The sequence below is a fragment of the Podarcis tiliguerta genome (assembly GCF_965153285.1).
Source record: "Podarcis tiliguerta genome assembly, chromosome: 7".
NCBI classification, from domain to species: Eukaryota; Metazoa; Chordata; class Lepidosauria; order Squamata; family Lacertidae; genus Podarcis; species Podarcis tiliguerta.
Genome location: NC_139540.1, coordinates 29,824,234 through 29,850,919, shown reverse-complemented (window position 1 = coordinate 29,850,919; position 26,686 = coordinate 29,824,234). Strand labels below are relative to the sequence as shown.

The 26,686-nt window shown below is 42.0% G+C and overlaps 1 protein-coding gene across 1 annotated transcript in view; it reads left to right on the top strand.

Annotated features, from left to right (window-relative positions):
* The first annotated feature begins 10,423 nt into the window (after window positions 1-10,423).
* The window catches only part of ZC2HC1A (zinc finger C2HC-type containing 1A), a 33,208-nt gene continuing 16,945 nt past the window's right edge, over window positions 10,424-26,686 (top strand). The window contains exons 1-2 of the mRNA XM_083451325.1: window positions 10,424-10,740; window positions 25,644-25,720. Coding sequence (XP_083307451.1) covers window positions 10,725-10,740; window positions 25,644-25,720 — 93 coding nt within the window. The 5' untranslated portion in view covers window positions 10,424-10,724. The remainder of the gene's footprint in view (window positions 10,741-25,643; window positions 25,721-26,686) is intronic.

The window sequence follows — 26,686 nt, the reverse complement described above, 5'->3', positions numbered from 1 at the left end:
TGTCCTCTCTCCAATGAGGTGGAGAATTTCAGCTGCAGTTGCATGCCCACTTTTCATTTTCTTTGATAATATTGCAATAATGTTAAAGGAAATGATATTGACCTGTATTCTAACAACAAAGTTTTATTGATTCAGTATTAAATTAGGCAAAACTTTCTCAGAAGACCACTGTTGGAAAAATTCTGCTGGAGGCCATTCAACAAAATCCTCTCCCCACCTCAAATTTTGCTGTCTGCAAAAGGGTGTAGAATTTTGGGAAGCCATTTTTGCTCGCATTATGTCAGTAAGGAAGATGCAGAAAATTTGCTTATTTCTCATCTATAGTCCTCGTTTAGGCAAGTCTAACAAAGCAGCACACACATGCCCCCTAGTGGTTACTATTCCTTTAAAAAATAAATCTTATTGTTTGAAATCTGCTAACAAGCAATGAAAACTTGCTTTTCACCAGCATGGATTCATCTGGCTGTGTGTGATATTTTCTTGCAAATTTATAAAAACAGTTCATGTCAATATCTGACAGAACACAAATAGCATGTGCTTAATTCTTTTTACCATCAAGAAAGAACACTTGGTATGCTCTAGTAATGACTGTTTCTTCTCAGGAGTGTGGCTTTTTTAGATGAAGTAACGATATAGCTGAGTACTTCTAGTTTTCAGTTTTCCTTGCTGTTGATTGCTAGAAAATTAGAATAAATTGAATCTAAAATTAGGATGAGTTATCTTTTTGTATGATCTCACTAACTCTTAAGGCTACCATCCTAATCCTAAACTGGGAGTAAACCCTATCAAATTCAATAGGATTTACCTTTGAGTAGGCATGGTTAGGATTACTCTGTAACCACAACAGGCCACCCCTATGCATACTCTCCCATGATATATATTATTGCACACATTATTTGGCTGGATAAATGCAAAATTCAAAAGATTGATGTGTTTCAGTTTGTGCACTGTTTCAGTGAAGTGCAATTTACATCAACTCACATAAAAATTCAACTGAACATAATTTCTCCTCCATCACTGGGGGAAACAAAGATAAGATTTCCTATTTTGATACTCAAAATGGCAGCCCATATCAGAAGTTTTTCGTGAAAAATAGAGATTTGTGAGATTTTGCCAAAAAAAGGCTCAACAACTTTGAAATCACCAACCAATGCTTAGGCCTCTGATCTTTCTAGCCTCCCATGCATTGCAATTTATCACCTCTTACAGCACCCCTTATGCTCTTAAAATGTTGCTTGTCTGCTTACTCATTTAGTTAGTGAAAGCCATGCTTCCCACCAGCTGGTGGTTGTTTCTCCTTCCTACGGGTACAAATTTAACTTCACCTCTCCATCTCTCACCATCTCACCTCATGTAAATATATCTTGTTAGACTGATGTTGACCAACCCAATGTGGTCTGTCATCTCAGGAAACCAGTCTTAAGATATCATCTGAATGGCTTATGTCCTTACAATATTACAACTGACTTTGTCTGCTTACCTACTCAAATAAATGAGTAACTGACATATCCTAAGAGGAATTTTTGCTCCAAAAGGCTAAAGATCTTGAGCATCTGTGTTTTTATTTGTGCTATGCTGAAAATGTCTCCTGCATTTCCCCCCAACATTTTCTGTCAGTTAAAGGGGGGGTGCATTTGAAAACATCAAAATTGAGACAAAAATTAGTGAAATTCTCTAATTTAGAGCGTCTCCACCCCCAGCGTTCTGCCCGGACACTGAGGTCCAGCGCCGAGGGCCTTCTGGCGGTTCCCTCACTGTGAGAAGCCAAGTTACAGGGAATCAGGCACAGTGCCTTCTCGGTAGTGGCGCCCGACCTGTGGAATGCCCTCCCACCAGGTGTCAAAAGAGGAAAACAACTACCAGATTTTTATAAGACATCTGAAGGCAGCCCTGTTTAGGGAAGCTTTTAATGTTTAACAGACCACTGTATTTTAATACTTTGTTGGAAGCCGCCCAGCGTGGCTTGGGAAACCCAGCCAGATGGGCAGGGTATAAATAATTTGTTGTTGTTGTTGTTGTTGTTGTGGGCAGAGTTTTATTGTGCTTACCCTACCTTTCTTTGCACATAAGTTGTATATAAATCAAATCATTATTATTATTATCATTATCATAACTTCAAGGTGGCCAGGGGAGTTTGTGAGTATCCTTTCTTTCACTGTGCAATCCAGTTTTCTGCAGATGGTCATTTACTCCAATTCAGCAGTAAAGAGCGGGTTTTCACAGGGAAAGCTTCAGGGAACAAAAACAAACTTGCTCCGACCTGAGGCTTTGAAGTGTGGGCCTGTGCCTAGAAATGAGGCACAAAAGGAATCTGGATGAGCCCCATGTCAACAGAGGTCGGCACTCTGCACTATTCCCAGGTGCCCACACTTCAATCAAAACTCAGGGTAAGACATCATAAAGTAACTCTGACCATGTGCCAAGAAGCTGCAGAGTGCTGCAGAAACGTTTACTGCAAAGAAAACCACACACAGCACCCTAACAAACCTTGGATACCTTGCAATAAAAAGTTAAGCTTCAAACTCCACATCAGTGGAGATTCTAGAGTGCCTTGGGAAGGGGCAGACAAAGCTTCTTTTCTAAAGGAAGAAAACACTGAAGGAAGTGGAGGTCACTTTTTGGCACAGTTGAAATAGACCTCTGCCAAAAGACTTGAGTTTGAGGGCGAATTGACATCTTGATCTACTTTTCACCCATATGCTAAATCTGTATCTAATCCAGGCTGCAGAGAAAGGCTAGGTAGGAGCACTGAAATCCAGTTTTCTGCGAGAAGAGGTTTTTGAGTGCAGAAAAGCTTTCTGTCCTGATGGTGTGTTTCTCACACATTCTCCACATTCTGAACTGGTAAATCTGAGAAACAGGTTTGCCATCCTCATCTCTGAGAACTAAGCCTCTGTCTCCTGTAACGTTATTTCTGTGTGAGTTTTGCATTCCAGTAAGGTTCTCTGGGGAACCATAGAAAGCACTCACAGCCTACCGTATTTGTTCTGCTTGCTGAGTCGCTATAAAATATTTAGCTAACTTTCTACAGGGCATCCTTCTCATCTCCAAAAATACTTTGGTGGAGATTGCAGGCCACAGAGCTAGGCACATTCTCAAACTATTGGCTTTGTAGTCATGCTGACTGATTGCTTTGTTTTCCCTTTGGGGACTAGTACGATTAGAAATACTGCAATAGCTTCCTATCTATTTGGCTGAAAGTGCATCTACAGTAATACCAATAATTTATGTAACAGGACTACGCTTCCCAGAAACCCACTGTTGTGTAAAGAACTTGGGGTTGGGTTCAAACAGTACCATGGTAGGTGAGGGGGATAGAATGTCAGACCCCTGAAATAGTGCACACTAGGAGGCTGTTGGTACGGGAGGTATAAAAGTAGAATTCCTGGGTGCCAAGATCCAAGTTTGGGGCAAGTACTCTTTGATTAAAGAACCTGAGCAGAGATTTAAAATCACAAAATATGCAGCAAAGTTAAGTGTGGAAATATAGGCTATTAGAGCTTTAAAATACACCCTTCTAAGTTCCTTCCAAAGTTCCCCACTTTGCCTAGCATAGAACAAGACAACACATTTGGCAAGTTAAAAATGTATTACTTACAAACTCTCCAAAGGTCAAATTCATGTGCATTCAGAAAAAGTCGCACAAGCAGCAAAACTTTGGCTTAGTTACAGTGGTGAAAGTTCCTAAAATATTGGTATAGGAACTCTAGAGAGGCTTGTTAGAGCCATGGGTGGAAACAAAGGCTTGATTAATGCATGTTGGCTATATGAGGCTGGTTATCCCACAGATGCAACTTCTTATAACAGAACAGAGAACAATAACTAGGCTTTATTTAATAGGAAGAGGAAAAGAGAGAAGGAGGAAGAGGAAGTGAATGGGCATTTCCCCTATACAAATTGCCAGTGCTGGGCAACCAATATGAATTAGGAACACAGCAGAGGCAAAGAGTTAAAGCCTGCTTTGCTAGGGTTGCAGTCTGGATCAGGCCCCCAATGCTCGCAATTTGTTGGTTTTTTTTAACCTATAGGGCACAGATATGGAGCTAATGTATTATTTCATTTAGTGAGTCTTTCTCTTCCAGTTTTACATTTCCAGTTTAAGTCAACACATGAGAAGGACAGCAGGGATACAGCTCATACGCTGCAGAAGGTGTTGTAATGTGCTGTCAGGCTAGTCTCTCTAAGTATTGTGATGGCAAGCTATGCAATTCAGCGTGGAGACATTTCAAAACTGTCTGTGGGCAGCAGTGGGTTTATTTTCCCTGCCATACAATCTGGAAACCAGCAGAGTGAAACTGTACATTTCAAGAATACAAATGTGCTCTACTCCATGAGATGACGCAGACGCGTGACCTTGATGCTGCACAAAAGGAAATCCAAGCTTAATCTGTTTCTGTCTGTGTAATCTTCTTTGCCATGGAAATGTTAGCCTCTGTTAGCTTTGGGTGGAAAAGAAGCAATTTCCCCATGAGCCTACTTTCCAGGGACTAGGTTTTTTTCCTCCACAGTCACAATAATTTTGGCTTTTTACATGAAATTTTGGCATGTAACATGAAGTTCTCAACCCCCAACTTAGTCTATGCTCCTGTATCAGCTGGACTGGGAGGAAAAGAAATTCCACTCGATAAATGGGACATTTGTCTAGATTTCTGCAACATTCTATGGGCAGTAAAATTTGGACCATAAACCAGATAATGTCTGCAGGCTACCACCTGGCTACCCCTGGCCTAGATTACCAAAGTGTCCTCTGAGATTAACAGGCAAAGTTTCTGCCTCTTTACTTATAGGATGTGGCCTATTCAGCTGTAAAGTAAGCAAGTGGAACTATGGAGGAGCTCAGGAAATCAGTGGCTACTGGTGCCCATTCAGATAGCTCCTAGAGAAGAAATGGCTTTTTCCAACCTTTTAGGTGCCAACTAAATACTTATATAATAGATTAGGCACCTATGCCCTCCAGATATTGTTGAACCCTTAACTCTCATTGTTAGCAGGGCTAATTTTTCAGAAATGACAGTAGTTAGAGTCCCATATACATTACTTTGGCTCCCAAATATATGGTTTCTTCACATACACATCAGCCTAGAGTTGGCTCATTTCTCTCAAACCTGATGGCTAACACTTAGCAGAGAACACCAATGATCTCTTAACAGGTAGCACCTTTCAGGAAACATATATAGATTTTTTCCCCAGTTATTAACCAACAAATAAATAGCTTTTGTTGTTGGCATCTGTCTGTCTTAAGAGACAATGGAATGTGCCCCCTGGGTGAAGTCAAACCGCTGGAGAATCACAGTACCTGCTGTGGTTGCAGATACCAGGAACTCGTATCTGCTGCCTCCTGCATTGTTTCTGCTGTGTTACAGCACCGAAGTGACCTCTCTTGGGTAGTGTGTATGAAGGCCCTGGGCTGCCCAGACAACAAGACCCATCCCCTCTTGGCCTCGCTGATGTAGTCCAAAGGAAAACAGAGCAATACATTTGGCACCAGCTTATCTGCAGGAGCTGCTCGAATCAGGCATACAAGACGCCATCTGTCTTAGGGACTTCACTCCAGATTTGTGTATGGTTTACTCCTTCGCCTTTTCTTCTCCCAAAGATGTCCTGCAAGGCAGCAGGTACAGATTTTTCCTTGGGGTTTAGTCCCAAAGCCTTTCTCGTGAATGAGTGTAGCCACAAGGCAGCAGAAATTTAGGATCAGAGTTTTGCTTCTCCTAGAGGGGTACCTTCCCAGGTTGATGGACCTCATCTGCTCCTCATTTCCCTCTACAACATGTGCAGAAACTGCCTTCTTGGACCCACTATTGGTCTCCTTTGCTCAATTTGCCAGAGCCTGCCTTTGCATGCAGGGAAATCCCTAACTGACCTCAGGTTTGGAGACCCATCAGCTACCCTTACCTGGTTTAGCTGACCAGTTGAAGCCGTTTCCTGGAGTGTGTTCGTTGCTGCATGCTAACAGCTTCCAGAAGCCGCAGGTGAGAGCTGAGTGCAGGGTGGGGACCAAAGGTGGACAAACTACCCCCAAAGAAGCGTGGCATGTCTCCCACTATAGGTACTACCGCTCCCTTAACACCCCTAACACTCCAAGATAACAGCCATAGCAATATGTTGCAGAAAGCACATTCAGGTCCCATTGATTTCAAAAGGAGATAAGCATTCTCTCTCACTCAACTCAAAAGGGAGTTCAAAAAGTTATTCCATTTGGCTGGATCCGTGTATATGCTTTGCAGCAAGAATTTGTACAAAGCGAAAGCTTGCAACCAAAATCATTTTTCCCCCAGAGCCAGTAGGGGGAGTACTTACACTGTATTTTAACTTTTGTAACTACAGTACTTTAAGAGGAAAATAAAATTACTTATGGGGAAAAAAACACTTGATTGCATGGAACTCTCTTGTAAGCTGAAAGGAGAAGAGGAAGTAAGCAAAATACATTCCAAGCATTAAGCAGAGAGCTAGAATTGTGAGGCCTATAAACTATCTTGGTTATTAAAATGCAGAGAGGTCCAGAAAAAGGACTGCTTTATAAAGTTACAATGGGGAATGTCTGCATTGTACAGAAATAGGTGTCTCTTCATCACTCATGTGAAAAAAAACATGTGGGAGCTATGTGCTCCATGCATTGGCCTATATGCATGGGTGCCCAGTTCATGTGACTATTCCACACCTGGTAGTGTGGGAGAGTGATTGAACAAATATGTGTGAAGATTACAGCATGCGAGTTGTCCAGGCATGCACATTGATTCTCCACTAGATAGGATCTTTGACTCTGTAAATGTGGGAACCACATTTAAATTTCAACATCTGAAGAAGTCCCTCCTTCCCTAGTTCTTGAGCACAATTCACCTAGAAGTTCTGCTCTACCTCCATTGAAATGAATGGAACTTGTGGAACAATTTCTTAAACCTATCAGAGTACACTAAGCCTGCAACTTACACAGGGGCTACATTCCACTGATCATGCCTAAAGCCAAAATTGTGCATAGTCAAAACACATTGGATACAGTGGTGGGTGGGATTGCTGAAGTTTTTTCCCTGGACACCTTCCCTCTTTCCACCACCTTAAATTTTTTTAATTGATGCTTGGTGCTCTGAGAAAATGACAGATTAGGCAAAGAAAGCCGAAAAACTTAGAAATATGTGTTTCCTGATTTCCCCGAGGTATTTGCATATTTTGAAGATGGTCCAATATCCTCTCCATCTGACCAAGCTCTTGAATTTTTGTAGACAGGTGTTGTCCAAACACCACACACAGGTGAGCAAATGCCCCCCAGTCCTTAAAAAACACTTTCCACCCTCATTTCTAGATTTGTGGAGGTGGGAGAAAATCTGGATTAAATGGAGGGTTAGTGTGGGACAAAAGTGATTTCCAGGAAACACCATGGGAACGTCAGACATTTTAAGGGGAGCAAAGCAATTTACAATGCACACTCAAGGAAGGTGTGGATGAGCCATAAGAAATCTTTGCTGATCTACTGCAAATCATCCAGAGATCTACCATAAATTAGCATAAAACCTAACCTGGTGGTGCATAAAATGTAAGAAAGAATGAGAGAAGGGTCGGAAGGAAGCAAACAGCATATAGCCTCTCTTGAGGCAGACTGTTTCTCCATCAACAGATGATGTTTGCCAAAAGAAAACCTCTGAAGATGATCAGTCTGTCTTGGAATCTCAGCACCTGAGCAGCAGAACCACAATTGGAACTTTGTCTCAATCCAGTTCTTTTGGGATCTTAGCTTTAACTGTTGTCTTCTCACTTTATCATGGAGTGTGAGAAGCCGTTTACTCTTGATACAACTCCCTTATCTCGTTAGGGTGTCCCTTTTTATCGCTAGGGTGTGCATGACAGTTCTCTTATTGCCCTGTGGGTGTGATATACTGTTTCTGTAGGGTGCTTAGGTTGCTGATAACGGGGGTCTGCTGACCTTATCACACTTGCTCCATGAGCTCTTGTTCCTTCTTCAATCCATTCTCCATTTCTGAAATCCCACAATGCCTCAGTTTCTTCACATCTCCTTGTCCTTGCCCACCAATTTCTCCACTTAGCAAGTCAATGGCCTCTTTATTTTTTGCAGCTGCCTACCATTGTGTCTCCTGTATTCTGCTTGTCAGCTTTATGGGGAACAGGTGTTGTTGTTGTTGTTGTTGTTGTTAATTAAATTTATATACTGCCCTATACCCAATAACGCCCCAACACATTTTAAAAGGCATAGGCTGTCAATCAAATCAGCCCAAGGCCTGGTTAAAGGGGAACGTTTTCGCCTGGTGCCTAAAGGTGTATAATGAAGGCATACTCTGGAGGAGTTCTGTAATCTGAGGCTGCGAGGCAATCTAAGGTACATTTACTGCAAGTTCTTCAAAAATTCCAACACTGCTTCTTGGAAGACAAATATTGAAAGTGGAACCAGATCTGTCCTGGGTTTTAAAAGCAGTGTGAAGATTCCATGGCAGGGGTGTGGAATGGTGTGTGTTTGTATACCATGCACATGTTGAGACAGAAATGTGTTGCAAGGAAATATCATTTGATCTTCCTAGGAAGAGTTGTAAGCAGGGCATGTCCTTGGTAAAGGGCTGTAAGCTTGAAATGTGTGGGATTGTTTTCAAAAGAAGAAAACTAGGGTTGCCATATTTCCAACAGTAAAAATCCAGACAAAAAAGTTGTTGAGTTGCTTAAAGTTTTAAGCTTTTTTTGGAAAAATTACAAAAAAGCCATTTTTGAGCTATTATGGAAAATCACCCAAAATGGCACTGCTGACACAGGTCGCCATACATCCAGATTTCCCCGGACATTTCTGATTTCTGCTAGGACACTGCTGCTGAATGCAGTATTCCAGATATGTCCTACCCTAAGAAACCCAATCTGCTAGAGCACCTTTGGATATTTTCAATGGGGGGGGGGAGTGTACGACTGTGTGTGTGCATATTTATGTACATGGTGCTTTAGCATGAAGAAGGTGAACTCTTCCTCAAGGAGCCTATAATCTGAAACCACAAGAACAATCTAAGAGACAAAAGGAAAACAAAGTGGGAGGGAAATGGAAGGATGGATAAATGGAAAATAATTTCAGTTACATGTATTTCAATTTAATTACTACAGAAAATGGGGATTGGGGGATAGTGGGGATGTTTCATATGCTTAATGAAAAATGAATGTAAGCTTCATGTATGAAAACACTTCATTATTCCTCTTCACAACAAACCATCTTAAATGCAGCACGCCAGCAGTGTACACACTACATTTTTGGAGGGAGGGGGAAAACATTATTTCTCTCGACAAATTCTGGGCACTGTAATCTATCCCTCAAGGAGTTACTATTTCCAGCAACCCTTAGCAAACTACAGTGCCCAGAATGCTTTGAGGAAACTGTGCTTCAGATGAGCTTTGAATGTACAGTACAGTGTGTATCCAACTAGAAGTAGCATTTGACATTCTGGTTTGCCTACTGCATTTCTATCAGCCTCTTTGCTTTTTTAAAGTAAAACCAAGTGTTCTTGGCCTCATCTCTGAAAGATATGCGAGGCCATGACGAAGTTTATCCTACAGCATTACACACAGAAAATCCTAAAACCATTTTTTTCTTTAAAAAATGTTTAGGGGTACTCTTATTTTGACTCAAGAAAATCACCACTTTATAGTTCAAATTAGGAAAAATAAATACAGTAAATGGACAAAGGTACAAAGATTCACAAAATGTTTAGGAGTATGTGTACCCATGCATCCCCCCCCCCCCGAAAAAAGCACTGGCAAAAACCCTGAAGACTTGTAATGATTATTTCGCTATTGCAGCAGAGGGGTGGAAAACAATTTTCAAGGCAGCCACATTCAATTGCAGGAAATATTGTGGGGCCACATGCCAGCAGCAAGCAGAGAGACAGATACAAAAGTGGGTGATGCACTGGATGTGCCTTGTTACCTTGTACATTAGACTACTTTTGAACCACACAAAGCCCACAAACCTCTCTACATCAGGGAAAGCAAGAGACATTGTCATAGCCTGTAAGCAACACCTTCTGAAATTCCCTCTACTATATAACTATTAAATATGCACAAGAACCCCCGCTTTTTTCTTGCATCGTTTCGCCCCCCGGCAAATCTCCTTTTAACAGCCATGCACCGCACTAGTTAACTCAACAGGTGCACGTCAGCAAAAAGCTGCGGTTTTGATTGCTTTTCGCCACGATGCTGCTGCTGTCCCTTTAGCCTGCCGGCGTGGGTGGGGAAAACCTCACACTTTTCCTAATGCCCTCCACACACGCCCCTACGCGAATCACCCCTTGCAGAGAGAAAGATATTCCTGCGGAACATTCCTTGCATTTCTGCTCGTCACGCAAAAGACATGGGGTGGGGTTATATGTCTTATATGACATGGGGTTATATGCCTGCGTGTGTGAGAGAGAGAGAGACGCCTCAGGCTACCGGAAAATGTTGAGCAATAATCGTGGCGGGAGGTCGCGGGGAGGCCGCCCAAACGCCCACGGGCTGGACGGTGCTGTGAAAATCACACCCGGGCGACCTTGGAGGCGAAACCGAACGCGTCCCGGGCGTCTCCAAAGGCGGCCCATCCCATGCGCACTGCGCGCGCCGCGCCGCCCACCTCCCCACCCTTCCTTGCGCCGGGAAGCCAATGGGCGCGGGGGATGCTGGCGCCGGGGAGGCGGCCGGGTTGCTACAGCAGCGGCCACACTCGCGGCGGCGGCGGGGAGCTGGAGCCTTGAAGGGGCGGCGGCGCCATGGAAGAGCTGGACGGTAAGGGAGGGATGCGAGGAGAAGGCCCGGGGAGGAGGCCTTCTCCGCTGAGGAAAAGGCTGCAGGCGCCGCGCGCGCGAGAGAGAGAGGAGGGCCGAGCCTTTGTGTGTTCCTCCGGAGCTGGGAAGAAGGGAGGTGCCGGAGGGAGGCAAGAAATGGTGGCCTCCTCCGGGAAGGCGGCGGGAGAAGGTCCTTCGCCGACCCCCGAGAATGGGCCGGGAAGGTGGGCGCAAGCCGCCTGCGTAAAGCGCCTCCGCCTCGCCTTTCCCCCCCTTGGCCGTTTGGTGCGCTGCTGCTGCTGCTGCTCCTCCCTTGCCCAGCCCTTCCTTTCCCTGTTTGCAGAACTCGTCGCCAAGGGGCAAGGCCAGTGCCAGATTTACGTAGAAGCTAAACAAGCTATAGTTTAAGGCCCCGGGCCCCCCCCCAAAAAAAAAATTACAGGGGAAAAGAACCCTGGATGTACATTTCCAAAATAGAAAATAAAAAAGAAATAAAATAAAACCTACATACAGCAATTGTGTTGTGTGTGGACCTATTGGGTCTCCATAAATGACCATATAGCATATATTGAACACAAAAAAACAGCGGCAATTTGTTGACAAAGGACAGCTGGACATGTAAAGGGCTTAGGGCCTCATCAAACCTAAATCTGGTCCTGGGCAAGGCTGCTCCTCAGACGGGGAGGAAGGCAGGGCTAGGCTTGTTAATCTATGAAGCGAGGCTGACTTGAAGGGTCCAGTAGGTGGTTAGTCCCAGGCAGGCCACCCTTAGGTTCTCAGGGATTTGCTTGGCAGGCTGCTGAAGCCAGTAATAATAACAGCAGCAACAACAGCAGTGTCCCCCCCCCAAAAAAAAATGTTTAGGGGTACTCTCATTTTCCTACTCAATTTGAAACACTGCCCCTCAATGAGGCCAAACTTAGATTCACAAAATGTTTAGGGGTGTGCGTCCCCCCAGAAAAAAAAATCACCGAACAACAGTAATAATATAAAAGAGTGACAGCAACAATGACTCTTCCTATCTAAAACTGACAAGTTTTAAGGTCCGAGCTTCTCAATGTTATCTTCCTTACTGCATAACTGTTTTGGTGAATCTTGTTTCTTTGAAGGTGGGGATGATGAGGTCTTTACATGCTTTTTTTACAAAAATCAGTTCAAGACAAGAGGGGGAGGGAAGGGTGCTTTCAGGAGCTTTGGGAGGGATTGCTTGTGGCATGGGATGCATCACATGGAGGATATTGGCACAGGAAACTTGAGAGAACCATTTTTAATGCAGGTATATACTCTAGCACCTGGTGCAAGTTTTCTATTTCTGTTGCAGCAGTGGGAAATGCAAGAGGGGAAGCCGGGTGGGTGGAAAGATGATTTCAGTGCCATTTGTGCGGAAAGGCCTAAAACCTTTTAGACTGGGAATGAGTCCTTTGCTGGCTTAGCATATCTCCCCCGTGGTGAAGTAGTGTTTGGCTGAGTTCTCTTGGCATGCCCATGTTTTCTCATTCCTGAGCAATGACCTTGTATGGCTAGTTTTGGCTGTGCAAGCTGAGCATTCATTGCTTTCCTAAGCCTTTAATATATCGTTTGTTTTAAAATGTTACATGTATAGTAGTTCCCTCTACTTAGCTACTCAGCATTCTTGTCACATTTAGCCAACAATATACTCATTTATTTTTGCTGTGGACAGCTGACATTCTGAGGGTGATGACAGCATTATTTTGGGCGGTTTGTCATCTGTTTTATTTATTTATTTCACAATTCTAACAAATTCTAACTGAGGAAATGTTTTTCTGACATTTATAATCTTTCACACTTACATGCACTGTGGAAGAGGAGGTGATAGGTTTTACTAAGAAAAACATTCAGAACTAAACAATCTGATCTCAGTAAAGAATTGAAAATGGTAGCCCTTTAGGACAATTTCCCATTTGGACTACACTCCTCTGCTTAAATCCCATTAAAACTGATGCTCACTGAAGGATTCTAGTTATTGTCTTGAAGCTACTTGCAGGAGCACTTCTGCATCTTAATGTCTGAAAACATGAGAGGAGGATTTTTGCATATGCCTACTTCTTGTTAAAGACAAGATGTTCCAGAATTCTTGGCTTATGCAGGTCTTCATTTGACATTTAGGGTGTGTACACTGCTGCATGCAAGTTCTGCTTGCAAACATCCCATAGACATTTGGTTAGCCAATGGGAAGACAGAGTGCTGGGCTATATGGGTCTTTGGCCTGAACCAGCAGGTGATTCTTTTGTTCTTACAATTAAAAAAACAATATTCGTAGTAAGAATAGCTGCATGGGAACAACAACAAGAGATGTAATTGAGGTAATCTGTGGTTCCTAGTTGAGAACCCACAAACCAGTCCTATCAATAAAACATTAAGGGAGCCATCCTACTGCTAGATTCACCAAGGTGAGCAGGTTAGGCTCTATTGCCTTATCTCCCTCATCTTTGGTTCAGCCAAAGTAAGTCATGAAAAAGAGATGAGGGCGGGGCATGGCAGAGACAGGACCAGAGGGGTGGGGTCTGGGTCCTAAACTCACTAAGCTTGGTCATGTGACCTTGCAACCTGGCATAAATTAAGCTGGCAAAAAAGTACAGTGGTACCTCGGGTTACATACACTTCAGCTTCTTGACTATGCTACCACTCAGTGGATTTGTAACTGGCTGACTGACCGGACCCAAAGGGTGCTCATCAATGGTTCCTCTTCATCCTGGAGAAGAGTGACTAGTGGGGTGCCACAGGGTTCTGTCTTGGGCCCGGTCTTATTCAACATCTTTATCAACGACTTGGATGATGGACTCAAGGGCATCCTGATCAAATTTGCAGATGACACCAAACTGGGAGGGGTGGCTAACACCCCAGAAGACAGGATCACACTTCAAAACGACCTTGACAGATTAGAGAACTGGGCCAAAACAAACAAGATGAATTTTAACAGGGAGAAATGTAAAGTATTGCACTTGGGCAAAAAAAATGAGAGGCACAAATACAAGATGGGTGACACCTGGCTTGAGAGCAGTACATGTGAAAAGGATCTAGGAGTCTTGGTTGACCACAAACTTAACATGAGCCAACAGTGTGACGCGGCAGCTAAAAAAGCCAATGCAATTCTGGGCTGCATCAATAGGAGTATAGCATCTAGATCAAGGGAAGTTATAGTGCCACTGTATTCTGCTCTGGTCAGACCTCACCTGGAGTACTGTGTCCAGTTCTGGGCACCACAGTTCAAGAAGGACACTGACAAACTAGAACGTGTACAGAGGAGGGCAACCAAAATGGTCAAAGGCCTGGAAACAATGCCTTATGAGGATCGGCTAAGGGAGCTGGGCATGTTTAGCCTGGAGAAGAGGAGGTTAAGGGGTGATATGATAGCCATGTTCAAATATATAAAAGGATGTCACATAGAGGAGGGAGAAAGGTTGTTTTCTGCTGCTCCAGAGAAGCGGACACGGAGCAATGGATACAAACTACAAGAAAGAAGATTCCACCTAAACATTAGGAAGAACTTCCTGACAGTAAGAGCTGTTCGACAGTGGAATTTGCTGCCAAGGAGTGTGGTGGAGTCTCCTTCTTTGGAGGTCTTTAAGCAGAGGCTTGACAACCATATGTCAGGAGTGCTCTGATGGTGTTTCCTGCTTGGCAGGGGGTTGGACTCGATGACCCTTGTGGTCTCTTCCAACTCTATGATTCTATGATTCTAGGTTGCAGACTCTGCTAACCCAGAAATATTACCTTGCTTCAGGATGAGAACAGAAATCGTGCTCCGGCGGTGTGGCGGCAGCGGGAGGCCCCATTAGCTAAAGTGGTACTTCAGGTTAAGAACAGTTTCAGGTTAAGAACAGACCTCCCGAACGAATTAAGTTCTTAACCCAAGGTACCACTGTATAGTGTAACTCAAACACTATTCTTTTCCCTCTGTCAGCAGCAACCCTGCGACTGAACAGAGTTTGGATCTGGTGTAACTTTACACCAGCTTAATTTACACCAGCTTCTTGTGTAGAGGATTGCTACCTAAGCCCAACACAACAGTACTAAAAGCTAATCAGATTACCATAGTTAAAGCAGTTTAGATGTACAACTAAGGCAATAGTTGCAGACCTAACATGATAAAATCAAATATCTTAAGCCATGCAAATCACAACACATTTTGTAGTAGCATAACTAATAGTCTCCTACATTACCTACTTTCACTCTAGTGGCCTCTATTGAGATTTAGGGGTTGTGAAAGGAGCAAAAGAGTGGCACAGCCTCTTCAGGAGCATTGAAACCATGGTTCTCTAGTAGGGGATAGTTTTCTCTTTTCATGTGGAAGAATGAAGTACTGCTGTTATTAGAAGTTTTAGTTGTTTCCTGTATTCTAGACATATGTGTCCATACCCTTCAGAAAGGGAAATGTTTTGGCATTTTCAAACAACCCCCTACATCTTTTCAGGACTGTCACTCATCTATAAAAATATTTGTAGGTTAATTGTGAGTTTTCATCCTCTCAATTCTACTGAAACATAAAACTCAATAAAGCAATGATTCCAAATAAAAATACTTCCTTCTTTTTGTTTATTAAATTTGTCAGTGTGTTTTATAGTACTCAGGAAACCCAAAGAGACTTACAACTAAGCAGACAGACAATAAACGCCACATAGATACATTAAAACCAAGAGGAAAAAGAAATACATTTAAAAAACATCCCATCCACTTTGAAAATGCCACAAATAGTTAAAAGCCAAAGGCCTGGTTATAGAGGGAAGTTTTTGCCTGGGGCCTAAAGGTAAATAATGATGGTGCCAGGTGAGCCTTCCGGGGGAGAATATTCTACAAATGGGGAGCAACCCTCTGGACCTCTCGTGGAGGGGGCACACAAAAGAGGGACTCAGATGATGATCACGGTCTGGGTTGATTCATATGGGGAGAGGCGGCCCTTCACCTTACACCCCTCAGCCTTTTAAGTCTTTATATGTAAAAACCAGAACTTTGAATTGGACCCACAAACTAATTGGCAGCCAGTGCAAGTCAGACTCAGATTGATGCTATGTGTTCAGGAAACCTCCCACCCATCCTATCTATGCCTCAGTCTAACCTGGATTGAGCTTCAGTTTATTGGCTCTCCAGTCCATTACTGAGGCAAGAACGATCCAGCAGATCTACTGCTACACCTGCAGATGTAAAGGAGAAGTGTGCCAGCAAAATGCTGACAAAGTACTCCAAAACTCAGTGGTTTCATGTATCACCCTCTAGAAACGACCATCCAAGTAGGACCGGAACCACCACAAAGCAGTGCCGACCCCTCCTAACTCAGACAGCCACTCCAGAAGGATAACATGGTTGAGGTCAAGGAGCATTAACAGGGGCACAATTCCCCTGTCTTCCAACAGAGGTCATTCAGGGTGACCAAAGCAGTTTCTGTGTCAAAACCAGGCCTAAACCCCAATGGAAATGCATCTAGAAAATCAGTTTCCTCCCAAGAGTGCCTGGATCTGCTCTGTCATCTGGTCTTGGCTTTTAGGTGATATATGCATCTTTTGCAGCAGCAACACCACCTTAACAGAGACCTTTCCTCCAGCATAAGAGAGAGAGAAAAGTGTGATTATATTTGATGATTCCTCCCCTGTGGCTAAGATGAATATATTATGTGTATATGTGTAAATCAGGGAAGTCATCTTAATGAGTCAAAATACTCATGATTTAATGAAACACTGCATTCCAATCTCTTTAAGAACGTTAATGTAAAACTTCAGTTTATTGCTGCCACAACCACATTGCTCAAGTTTAGCTAAGGGTGTCCCCTGACAGGGAGGCCATAAATAGTCCTTTGCTTCACATTGTCGATAAGCACATTTTTGTAGCATTATACTTTTAATGTTTCTGTAGTAGGTTGTTGCAGAAAACTGAGGATTGAAGTGTGCAGCTACAATAAAGGGTGGCAGAGTGTCTGCTTTGCATGTAGAAAGTCCAAAATTCATTATCCAGGTAGGGGTGGGAATGTTTCCTCTTTGAAACCCCAGATAGTTGCTGCTAGTGCAAACAGTTCTGAGCTATATGGTCCAATGACCTGATTGAAGATAAGGCAGCTATGTTTCTGTTCCTGTTGCAATAAAGTAAGTTATTGCAAGATTTGCATGGAGCTGTATTGGAGAGGTGGCCGTAGTGATGTTAGCATTGTGGCTTCATTACAGGCTCCCAGAACGCTTTGTTGCACTGATGTAAAGTGATGTGTGCACACTCCATTGTTATCCTTGCCACCTATACTAGTCAGTTTTAAATACAGACCACACGTCATTATTATACAGAAAAGTGTCAGCAGCATGACTAACCACCATCACACCATACAGCCACTCAATGCACTTAAACACAGGTTAAGAGAAGGGCATGAGATCCCAAAGGGAAGAGGACAGAGGCAACACTTGGAAAGTAAAGCCACATGGTTCCGTCACACCAGAGCATTGGCTACTACCCTGCAGTAGTAGTAATAACGCTACCCTGGTAGTAGATAATAAGAGATCTAGCAGCAAATCCAACAAGTAATAGCTGGCAATAACAAGCTACAAGGGGCATCTTACAGGAGTTGTATCTTGGCAATCTTCTAGCAGTATATTTCAGTATTCTACAATGAGTTTCTCACAGGCTTCAGAAAACAGATGCCCACCTTTTCTCTTTCTTGACTTGGTTGCTCATACTCATGATGATCTGTGCTACAGCGATGCACTCTTAGGGGTTGAGCTTCTTTGCCAGAGTTATGCTGCTTAAAAAAATATTCAGTCAACTAAAACACTCATGTGCTGTCTATTCAACCAAAATGTGATAGGAAAGACTGGGACATGAGAAAAGGGGACCTGGTAACATTGGACAAAATGGGATGGTGTGGAAAGGAAGCAGGCGGCCCAGTAAGTGCTTTAAAAGACAAAGTACTTAATCTGTAGTGATGAATATAATTGTTCTGGCTAGTCTAGCGTTGACTGCTCTGACTGATGGAGCATGGATCTTCTGCTTCATATTGTGCCCTAGAAAATTATTCACCAGTAGCTAATGTTAGAGAAGGGATTCTGCTATTCCTCATTCTTTCAGCCTTTATTGACCACTGTCTGCGAATCTAGGATTAGAGAACAGCCTTAAGTACTTTTCCTTAAAAAAAATGGTGCTGAAGTTTTCTGGGAATGAAATTACAATAGACTATTTATGGAATGTGTCAAATTTCTTAGTTTTTAAAAAACTTGTGGGACTTGCCAGCTGGATAACACCTAGGTTGCAAACTCAAGCAGGGCCTCTTGATAACTAGAAATACAACTAATCTTAAAAAGATGGTAGCACAACAGACGAAAATTTAATCCTGTTGAAGAAATGCAGGTAATTGGACTAGTGCTTTCTGCAGTAATCTGTTAAGCAGTTTTGCCATAGATCATTACTGTTTTAATGATTTATCTCATTTTACTTTTCTCCTTAGAGACTTGCTACTCTGTAGGGTATTCATGCGTGTTGAAATATAAAGCTTATCTTAATATGAGATTTGTGCAGATTATTGGTGTTGATTGTATGAAGAGCTTATTAGGCATATTGCTTCAAACTTTTTTTTTATTTTAAAAAATGCCAGTTCTTTAATATATGTCTATGTAGAATGGACTAATTAACCATGGGGAATTAAACACTGGGTGGTAAGGTCTTGTACAGTCATACCTAATGTTATGGATGCTTCAGGTTATGTATTTTCAGGCTGCGGACCGTGGGAAACCCGGAAGTACTGGAACGGGTTCCTTCTGGGTTTCGCCGCATGCGCAGAAGTGCTAAATCACGCTATGCGCAGAAACGCCAAATCACACAGACGCGGCGCTTCAGAATGTGAATGCTGTGGGTTGCAGACATGCCTCCGTCACAGATTATGTCCGCAACCTGAGGTTTCCCCAATGCCCCTCCCCCTTTTATTTACGTAAGTGTTCATTGGCGTAAGATGACTAAAACTGATTTATCAGGGTAGCTGATAAGTCATAGCAGTGTGAGAAAGCAAAGGTAATATGAGGAATTTATGGCACAAAATGGTGATCAAACCAGGATATACACAATATATTTTATGTTTTAAAATTAACAAAGCAACTTTCCATCAAGAACATGGTACCCAATGGCCTCTAGGCATTGTTGGCTGGAATCTACACACATATAAAAAACGCTGTGAAAATGCATTTAAAAAAAAGTTTTGGAAAATATATTGAATTTTCCTTTGCTCACCATCGCCATCTAGTGTTACATTTGTGTATTGCGCTTTACAACACACTTAAAATGTTTTATTTGCGGCTGTATAGCTGAGTCCCTGAACTACAGTTCCCATGAGCCCTAACCATTGTCCATGCTGGGAGTGGTAATCCAAGAGCAGTTGGAGGGCATCATGTGGTCCAGACTAGATGTCTCCACTTGATGCAACCACATGCAAATAACAGGGCTTTCGTGTGTGTTTTATCTATTCGGCTGTATTTGTGTTCTATTTAATTATAAATAAAACCTCCAAGCTCTTTATTTTTAATAATTCTGTAAAAGAAGAAATTGCAGTAAGTACAAATTGTTATTCAGGGGCAATAGAAAATGCATCTCTTTGCTCCAGTGTTCAAAACTCTCATTGTTCTCATTTTGTGACTGGGAATTTCATTAGCGCGAGCAGTTTCTGAGCTCTGGGCACAGTGCTGCGCCTAAGATTTCAGATTAAAACTGGAATGGAAGGAAAGGAGGACCTTTTTTTCCCGCTTACCAGCTACTCTCTGAAGACTGGAGAAGAGACCCTCTTAATAATTTTAGGGGGTTGGGCAGAGGAAGGACTAGAGCATGTGAAAAATTAACATACTTTAGCTGCTTTTCATTCATTTTCAGCTTTATATTGTTATTAAAAAAGCACACCTAGACATTCTGTTGTTGCGCCCATAACCTAGGTTTAAGGTGCCATTTAGCTCCTAGCTTTCATATCTCATTTTTTAACACCAGTTTGCTCAATTGTGAAAGTTAAATAAAGATAAAAGGTAAAGGGACCCCTGACCATTAGGTCCAGTCATGACCGACTCTGGGGTTGTGGCGCTCATCTCACTTTACTGGCCGAGGGAGCTCGCATACAGCTTCCGGGTCATGTGGCCAGCATGACTAAGCCACTTCTGGCGAACCGGAGCAGCACACGGAAATGCTGTTTACCTTCCTGCCGGAGTGGTACCTATTTATCTACTTGCACTTTGTGCTTTCGAACTGCTAGGTTGGCAGGAGCAGGGACCGAGCAACGGGAGCTCACCCTGTTGTGGGGATTCGAACCACTGACCTTCTGATCGGCAAGTCCTAGGCTCTGTGGTTTAACCCATAGTGCCACCCGCGTCCCTTAAATAAAGATACATTCTGCATAATTATGAAAGTTACAATACCACTGTACTTCTTTTTTCTGTCTGGTTTTCCTTGCTATCTAGGTCACTACTGTACTTGTTAAATGTCACAGTCGTTTAAGGATGCTATGGAGTTGGCCTGTTTTTTTAATGTGACCATCTATTCAAAGCTTTCTCAGTTTCTGACCTTCAACTTTGCCTTCTAGTACATTGCATCTCCAGTCTTTATTTATTTAAGATATTTTTACCTTGTCTTTTGAACTTATTTAGCATACAACAACTGCATTCAGAGCAAACTACAACAGGGAACACAGAACCACTAACCAGCATTTTCCTGAAGTGTTGAATTGGAGTCCAATCCATATACTGTATTGTAATTGGTATGCATGCTTGACATATACATGAATACAGTACTTCCCCCCCCCCAAAAAAAAAATGTTTAGGTGTACTCTCATTCTGTCTGAGACTCAGGAAACGAGGCTGCCATTGGGGGTAGCAACGGAACTGACAATTCTCTGTGCTAGAGAAGAAACTTTTTTTAGTTTCTTCTCCCATTAGATTCACAAAATGTTTAGGGGTATGCGTACCCCTATGCCCCCTCCCCCCGAAAAAATCACTGCATGAATATATCTGAAAGGTATGTAAAGATGATAAATAAAGATGCAGGATTGAATGGCAATAGAATATTTATCATTATCCATTCCAAACAGTTTCCTTCATTATATACACAAAGGAAAGATGAGTTCCCATTAATTATATTTTCGATTACTGATAGCTGAGTCAGGAAGTGTCAGCAGCATATTTATTGAAAAACACTTCTGAGGTCAGTATGAGGAAGCCAGCTTCCAAGTACTGATCTTTGTGTCATTCTTTGTATATTCTTTTCCAGGACTTCTTTGAGAGGTGAATTGCTTCATGTTGCAAAGACAAATATCAGAAAATGCCTTGAAGCTTACATGCATAATTAAATACCACTGATAGTTAGGGAATAGGGCCAGTGATACCTTTTCTTTCTGATCTTGTATAGACTCACAAGAGCACGCAGTAGCAAGATTGCTGCCATTGATCCACTACCCATGACAATCGGCTGAGCTGTTTGTAGACACACTCTGTTACTGTTACGCTGCTTCTGCAAGGCTAGATATTCTTCCATACCCGATGCATCAGTCTTGTGCGTAGTTAATATCATTTTGGTTGTGTAAGTGATGGCACTTGAATAAATGTATCAGAATTATAATATAGGATGTTATATGATGATGATGATAAGTGGTGCTTTGCTATGTGAAGTAAAGGTGGATTAACAGCTCTGGTGGCCTGCTGCTGTATGCAGATTGAATGTGAAGTCGAATTTCTTTGCTATTATATCTGATAATAAAGGCCTGTGAGACTTCCTGGTATGGCCAACCTGAGTCAAACCTAACCTCCACGCCCTCTCTTTCTTTGTTAAGTCTCTCAATGAAGGCTTACAGGATGTTGGATCTTACTGATTGTCTAATCCAGCCGTGTAAATAAACACACAAAAGTTACTAGCCTGCAATAACAACAACAACAACAACAATAATACTAGAGACTCCTTCAGCACCATGCTGTAATTCTATGCTGGGTGCAGAGTGGAGGGTTTCCCTCCTCTGGAAGCCAGCTTTTACTTCTGTGCAGGTTGCAGAGGGAGGATGCATGCAGTTCCAGGTTGCCTGTGCCTCCTAGGAAAGTGCTTAAATATAAAGTGTCATCGAGCTAACTTTAAATAAAGAAGCTTATTCAAGCTTGCAAAAGTTATGGCATGAAGTCAGCTTGTCTTAGCAATTTAGGACGTGGCCTTATACTGAGTCATACCATTAGTCCCTATAGCTAATAATAATAATAATAATAAACCTTTATTGTCACTACACTCCTGTGTGCAGTGAAATTAAACCCCTTCCCCACACACATACACTCAGTCTTGTTTGTGCTCTGAGAGCCAGTGTGGTGTAGTGGTTAAGAGCGGCAGTCACGTAATCTGGGGAACCGGGTTCGCGTCTCCGCTCCTCCACATGCAGCTGCTGGGTGACCTTGGGCTAGTCACACTTCTTTGAAGTCTCTCAGCTCCACTCACCTCACAGAGTGTTTGTTGTGGGGGAGGAAGGGAAAGGAGATTGTTATCCGCTTTGAGACTCCTTAAAGGGAGTGAAAGGCAGGATATCAAATCCAAACTACTACTACTCCTTCTTCTTCTTCTTCTTCTTCTTCTTCTTCTTCTTCTGCTTGTCAGAAGTCAATTACACCACTATTTTTTTCCCATTCAGCAGCCCAACAGCCCACGGATAAAAACTGTTCTTTAACCTGTTGGTGCAGCTGACTATATTTCTGTATATATACCTTCTGCCCGAAGGTAGGAAATTAAAGAAGTGCTGGCCAGGGTGTGAGGTGTCCCTAAGAATTTTCCTCGCTCTCCTGAGCAGCAACCCTCCAGGGTTTTAGACCATCTTGGCTGTGCGTCCTAGAAGACCTGCTCCCTGCCCTGGAGGCCTTTTCCCACGTGGTCTGGGAGGGCAGGGCCTTGACTGACTCCAGCTACAAAAGCTGAGTATGGTGAACAGACTATTGGGCTGCGGCATTATTTAGCATGTTTTGTTGGGTGGAGGTTGTTGCTGTTGTTGCTGTTAATTTGTTGTATCTTATGTGGAAATAGTTCAATTTGGTTGTGTACTTTTCAGTGTTTATTTATTTATGGCTACTTTGTTGCGCCTGTAGTTTTATGTACAGTGGTACCTTGGGTTACATACGCTTCAGGTTACAGACTCCGCTAACCCAGAAATATTACCTCGGGTTAAGAACTTTGCTTCAGGATGAGAACAGGCGGCGTGGCAGCAGCAGGAGGCCCCATAAGCTAAAGTGGTGCTTCAGGTTAAGAACAGTTTCAGGTTAAGAACAGACCTCCAGAACGAATTAAGTTCTTAACCAAGGTACCACTGTATGTTGTGAACCACTTTGAGCATGGTTTGGGCTTTGGAAAAGCAGCATACAAATAAAACGATTGATTGATTGATTGATTGATTGATTGATTGATTAACAGTTTCCATAGGGAGGAAACCCTGTGGCTGTATGTCTAGAGGGTTCTAGATTATGAGAATGTGCAACTTTTCTTTCTGATGGTCTTTTTATTTGTATTTTAAAAACCTACTTTATTTAATTTTAAAAAATGAGACAGTAATTGTTTCTGTACATTTTAAAACAGAATGACTTTTCCCTTTCTGTTGCTCAGTTGAAGTACAAAGGAAATAATTCAATTTCCTAATAGATTACTCCCCCCCCCCTTTTTTTGTAAATACAGCTGTAGTTGATTGGCCATCTGCCAAGAACAGTAGTTCACTCATATAGGGAGAATGAAAAAAAAGTAGTATGGCTGCAACAATACAACACTATTTGTTGAGTGTTCTGTAGTGCTGTACATTGTCATTATGCTATTAGCACAAAACAGAACCAGCACTGACATGGGCAAGGGAGGGCAGTAGCTCCTTTGAGCCCCATTTGTAATGATTCTAACTGACATCAAATCAAGACTAGATGCCAGGACCTGCCTGTCCTCCTGGCCTGGATGCTGTCATTTACTCTGCTCTTTAATCTATGGGGAAGTAGTGGGGGTGGGAGATGTTCTTTATCAAGAGAAGAGAGCCAGTGCCACTGCTGACATTGGTGAGTAGTTGCTGCTCTTGTCAGTGAGGCAATTGAGGAATTTAAGGGAGGCGGGTGGCGCTGTGGGTTAAATCACAGAGCCTAGGACTTGCCAATCAGAAGATCAGCGTTTCGAATCCCCGCGACAGGGTGAGCTCCTGTTGCTCGGTTCCTGCTCCTGCCAACCTAGCAGTTCGGAAGCACATCAAAGTGCAAGTAGATATATAGGTACCGCTCTGGCGGGAAGGTAAACGGCGTTTCCATGCACTGCTCTGTTTCACCAGAAGCGGCTTAGTCATGCTGGCCACATGACCCAGAAGCTGTACGCCGGCTCCCTTGGCCAATAAAGCGAGATGAGTGCCGCAACCCCAGAGTCGGTCACAACTGGACCTAATGGTCAGGGGTCCCTTTACCTTTTTGGCGGAGTTTGACTTCCAGCAAGTATTGGGGCCGTTCAAGTCTGCCACAACTACTTTGTCTCTCTTTTTTGAATGTTCGGTAATCTGCTGTAGGAAGGTATCATCCAAGTCTTTAGTCTGGATTGGAGGTCTATAGCAGATACAGTAAGGTCACTGTTGTTTCCTTCTCCTACAGTTTTTATCCCATGCACTCTCAAACTGCATTCCTTGCTCTAAGTCATGGATTTCTTCATAACTGTACACATCCATTACATATAATGCTACTTCTCCTTCTTTCCTGTTTGGGCTATTTCTTTTGTATAGGCCATATACCCCTCAATTATTACATTCCAGTCATTAATGCCATCCCAACAGGTTTCATAATGCCTATTAGATCATATTTGTCATCCTGTATTGAGGGCTCAAATTCATCTTGTTTGTTTTCCATTCTCTGTGCACTGGTATAGAGACAACTGATACCATAAGTCATTCCAGTCCAGCTGCTTCCTTCTTGTAGTTTCCTGCCCTTTAAGAGGTTTCTCAGCAGAGGAACTTTTATAATATGTGGTTCTGATATAGTTATTGTGTATTGGTACAATATTTTAGTACATTGTCACAGACAATTTTAATTGGGAATTTGGCTAATACTTGATGATGATCTAATGAGTGATTTTATTGGGGGGGGGAATCTTCTCAAGAAAAGGATCGTCCTGTATCTAGAGTTTTGCTGGCAATCTCAATACAGAATCCATAAATGAAATGTAAAAGGAGGATGATAAGCTTTTTCTTTTTCTCTTTTTTGCTATTTATATTGGCTGGGGTGAATAGTAATATTTAGACATTTGCTTGAAATACCGATGAAGGACTGTGGCCTTCTTTGCTGTTAGTATAGTTGATTTTAATGCTGCTTCATTTAAAAGGAACAAAAAGATTTGAATGCTTATCTAGTCATTGTTTTCTGCTGAACAGAAAACACGGTCTTATTCAATGTACAAAACTATGCACTATGCAACACCTCATTCATAGGCCTTGTTTCTTCCCATAGTTTAATTTTTTTAAATGTGTGTATTGCTTGGTGGAGTTGTGTGCTAAAAATTATTTATTGATGTAGACAATTTCTTGCATATCTAGCCTCTTTTATTCAGCTCCTCCAAAATATTACACAGCAGTGCAGTTCTTCAGATACTGATTGATTCCATTTTATAATGGTAGGATTTCAGTGTTAGAAACTAGGGTCACTGTCCCAATCAATAATTAGATCACTAAAGACCATAGATTTTCACAGGTTTTCTACTCCTGCTCATGGGAGGAAAAACTTTTAATGTTCCCATGTGAGAAATGTAGATCATTTCACTCTCTGCAGGCAATTTTATGAATGACTCCTGTGAGCTCTATTATAATTAAGGCCTGACTTGTAGTTTAATTTTTAGCAATTTACAGAAAGCATAAATATAATTGCAGATTAAGAGTTAAGTAGGAATTGCAATGCCATAATGTATGTCTGTGTTTCTTTTAAGATAACGGAAGTGTGGGACCAGCTGAAGATCTTTTACCATGCAAGATTTGTGGGAGGACTTTTTTCCCAAATGCATTAGTGAGTATAAAAGTCAGGTGACTTAAAAACATGTTCCTTTCTAACCCTTCATTTAAAAGTGAAGCTATTGTTTCAATTTGATTTTTTTTATTTAATTAATTGATGGAACTTGTATACTACTTAATTGTAAATACATTTAATCAGTTATCACTGGTTACAGACATAGTTGGTTTTGTTCCTAATAATATGGACTGCATTCAGACGTGGGGTTTATTGCCCATATTATTCAGACGTGGGGTGGCTGTGTTGTAATAGTAGTAGTAGTAGTAGTAGTAGTAATAATGATAATAATAACAACAACAACAACAACAACAACAATAAATTGTTATTCATACCCTACCCATCTGGCTGGGTTGTCCCAGCCACTTTGGGCATCTTACAACACATAAAAACATGATAAAACATCAAACATTAATAGTAACAATCTGATCCAATATAAAAGTCACAATAACTTTAAAATAAACAACTTATATCACACAAAGCAACATTCCAACAATCCATCAGAATCTAATAGTAAACAGTTAAATTAAACACCAGCAAGTAATAATTAAGCAGTTCACACTTATCAACCACAATAAAGAATTACCAATCTATAATCAAAAAACAAGACAGCAAATCACAATGCATAAAACACCACAAAACATACAAAACCATGTAAAAAGATCAAATTGAGAAACAAAGACACACAACTTATAAAACTATTTTAAAAAAAATAAAAATCCTTGACCATGAAATTGCAGGAAAATTACAACACAAAACTCATCATTTTCAAAGTTAACAGGGTTGCAAATGGATTTTTTATGGAAACAATTAATATGGAAATGAGCACTGAACTTCATCTAGATTTTCAGGAATGACTTTTGTATCATGTGAATGATCACATAAAGGTAAGGAAATGTTGGGGAGACAGAGTAAAGTGTCCTATGAATGCAGCCTTGGTTCTGAGTACATTATGGGATGGATTTG